At 67.2% G+C, this 2,500-nt stretch overlaps 1 protein-coding gene across 1 annotated transcript in view; it reads left to right on the top strand.

The window, feature by feature from the left end:
* Positions 1–2,500, top strand: part of ppp2r3a (protein phosphatase 2, regulatory subunit B'', alpha) — a gene marked incomplete at both ends in the record, with an annotated part of 31,931 nt that overhangs the window by 1,075 nt on the left and 28,356 nt on the right. The window contains 5 exons of the mRNA XM_084451300.1: positions 1–173; positions 270–512; positions 690–1,168; positions 1,264–1,382; positions 1,759–1,913. The exon at positions 1–173 is cut by the window's left edge and continues 1,075 nt beyond it. Of these exons, the coding sequence (XP_084307426.1) occupies positions 1–173; positions 270–512; positions 690–1,168; positions 1,264–1,382; positions 1,759–1,913 (1,169 nt within the window). The remainder of the gene's footprint in view (positions 174–269; positions 513–689; positions 1,169–1,263; positions 1,383–1,758; positions 1,914–2,500) is intronic.

Genomic DNA, 2,500 nt, shown 5'->3' with positions numbered 1-2,500 from the left:
GGCTGCCCCTGGAGCTGGAGGGCGGGGGCGGGGTCGGGGGCGTGGCCGGCGGCGGCGAGCTGGCGGAGCTGGTCAGCAGCCTCCACACCCTCCAGCAGGGACCATTCTCACCCATGTTCGGCAACGAGCAGCCCCCCCGCTACGAGGACGTGGTGCAGTCGCCCCCCGCCGCGGCTAAGACCGCCCTCTCCTCCTCCTCCTCGTCCCCCACCCCCTCCTCTTCCTCATCCTCCACCTCCTCTCCTGTCTCCTCCTCCTCCTCCGCCAAGATGGAGTCCGGGTCCGCCAACAAGGCCGCCCAGAACGCGCTGCCCAGAGTCGCTGCGCTCACCAACGGCCTGCAGCCCTCACGCGCGCCTCACACACACTCCTCCTCCTCGCACGCGCCTCGCACACACGCCCCCTCCGTCCCCCACATGGAGCCGCTGTTCATTGAGGAGGAGGCGGACGTGGACGTGGCCGGACACGCCCAGACCAGGGGCTCTGCCAGCCGGAACGGCCCCGCCCCCCTGGCCTCTCACGCGCGCCCCAGCCCCGCCCCCGCCCTCCAGGCCCTGCCCTACCCCCACCCCGCCCCCCTGGCCCCGCCCTCCCCCCGCCCCGCCCCCACCATCCAGGCCCCGCTCTCCCCCCGCCCCGCCCTCCAGGCCCCACCCTCCCCCCGCCCCGCCCCCGCCGCCCCCCGGGAGGATGACGACATCGACCAGCTGCTGCTGGACCTGGAGAATCTGTCTCAGAGCATGAGGGAGCCGCCGCTCCCCGCCAAGACCAGGCCCCGCCTCCACCGCCAGGACCCGCCTCCCGCCCAGCCCGCCCCCCCTCCCCAGACTCGCGCCGCCGCCGCCCCCCAGCCCCAAAAGCCCGTTAGCCACCTAGCCGCTAACGGCCTGTCCTCCAGACCCCCGGCGGCAGCCCAGGCGGAGGGCAGCGGGGCCGAGCCAGGGGGGGAGGAGGAGGACGGCACCCTGCTGCTGCGGATCCTGGAGAGCATCGAGAGCTTCGCCCAGGAGCTGGTGGAGTCCGGCAGCACGGGCAGGAGCAGCGGCAAGGAGAAGGAGGTGATGCGGCTGCTGCAGGACACCCTGGCCCCCGCCGCCAAGGCCCAGACCCCGCCGCCTCCCCCGGCCCCGCCCGCGCCCCCCGAGACCGCGCCCGCGTCCCAGACACGGCCTGCTCCGGCGCCTGTACCGGTAGCCCTGTCCGTGTCTCCCCCCTCTCCTGCACCTGACCCCCCTCCTCCTCCCCCTCCCCTTTCCGAACCAGGGCCGGCTCCTCCGGCTCAGACTCCCCCCAAACAGCCAGCTGTAGCTACACCTCGGTCCGCCGCCCACACTCCTGTTCCTCCAGCCCCAGTCTCAGCCCCAGTCCCAGCCCCAGCCATAGTCCCAGCCCCCGCCATAGTCCCAGCCATAGTCCCAGTCCCAGCCATAGTCCCAGGTCCAACCCTAGTCCCAGCCCCAGCCCCAGCCCCAGTCCCTGTCCCTACCCCTGCCCCAATCCCAGCCCCTGCCCCTGCCCCTGCCCCAGCCCCAGCCCCAGCCCCAGCCCCAGCCCCAGCCCCAGCCCCAGCCCCAGCCCCAGCCCCAGTCCCAATCCCAATCCCAATCCCAGCCCCAGTTCAAGTCCCAGCCCCAGTCCCAGCCCCAGCTCCAGCCCCAGCCCCAGCCCCAGTCCCAGTCCCAGTCCCAGTCCCAGTCCCAGTCCCAGTCCCTACAGCCATCCCAGTCCTTACCCCGGCCCCCCCTGTTCCCATGGCAGCACCATCTGCAGCCGGAGAGGTTCCGGCACCCATTGGCGCCGCCATCGCTGCCCCGGTCACCGCCAGGGACGCCGGCGCCGCCATCAGCAGCCCGGTCGCAGTGAAGGAGTACGGCTCGACGCTGCTCATCCAGCAGACTCCTGAGGTCATCCGGGTGAGTGTCAGATAGGAAGTAGACTCCTGAGGTCATCCGGGTGAGTGTCATATAGGAAGTAGACTCCTGAGGTCATCCGGGTGAGTGTCAGACAGGAAGTAAACTCCTGAGGTCATCCGGGTGAGTGTCAGACAGGAAGTAAACCGTAGATTGGCATCGCCGTATGCTTCCCTGAACGTGTGAGGGAACTACTGTACAGAAGCAGCTGTGATTGGGTGAACGTATCTCTTCTGATCAGCTGTGATTGGGTGAACGTATCTCTTCTGATCAGCTGTGATTGGGTGAACGTATCTCTTCTGATCAGCTGTGACTGGCTGAATGTATCTCTTGTGTTGCGCTAATGTACATGACTGGGTTGACATGGTCTGAAGTGCCTTTTGTCCATGAGCTAAGATCCCAAAATTGACCCACAGGTATCAGTTGGGGTGGGAAAATTCTACTTTTTGACTTGCTAGTCTACGCTTAGTGGTAGTTGTCATGCGTTGATTCCTGTTGCTTCCTGTTTTAAAGGGCGTGCCTCAGGGTTCCATATTGGGACCATTACTGTTCTTTGAAGAACTGATCACCCTTGGGGATTTTAAGTCCAG

Source organism: Borostomias antarcticus (genome assembly GCF_949987555.1).
Source record: "Borostomias antarcticus genome assembly, chromosome: 16".
Taxonomy (NCBI): domain Eukaryota; kingdom Metazoa; phylum Chordata; class Actinopteri; order Stomiiformes; family Stomiidae; genus Borostomias; species Borostomias antarcticus.
The sequence above is the reverse complement of the archived record's forward strand: the minus strand, read 5'-3'. Positions and strand labels throughout refer to the sequence as shown.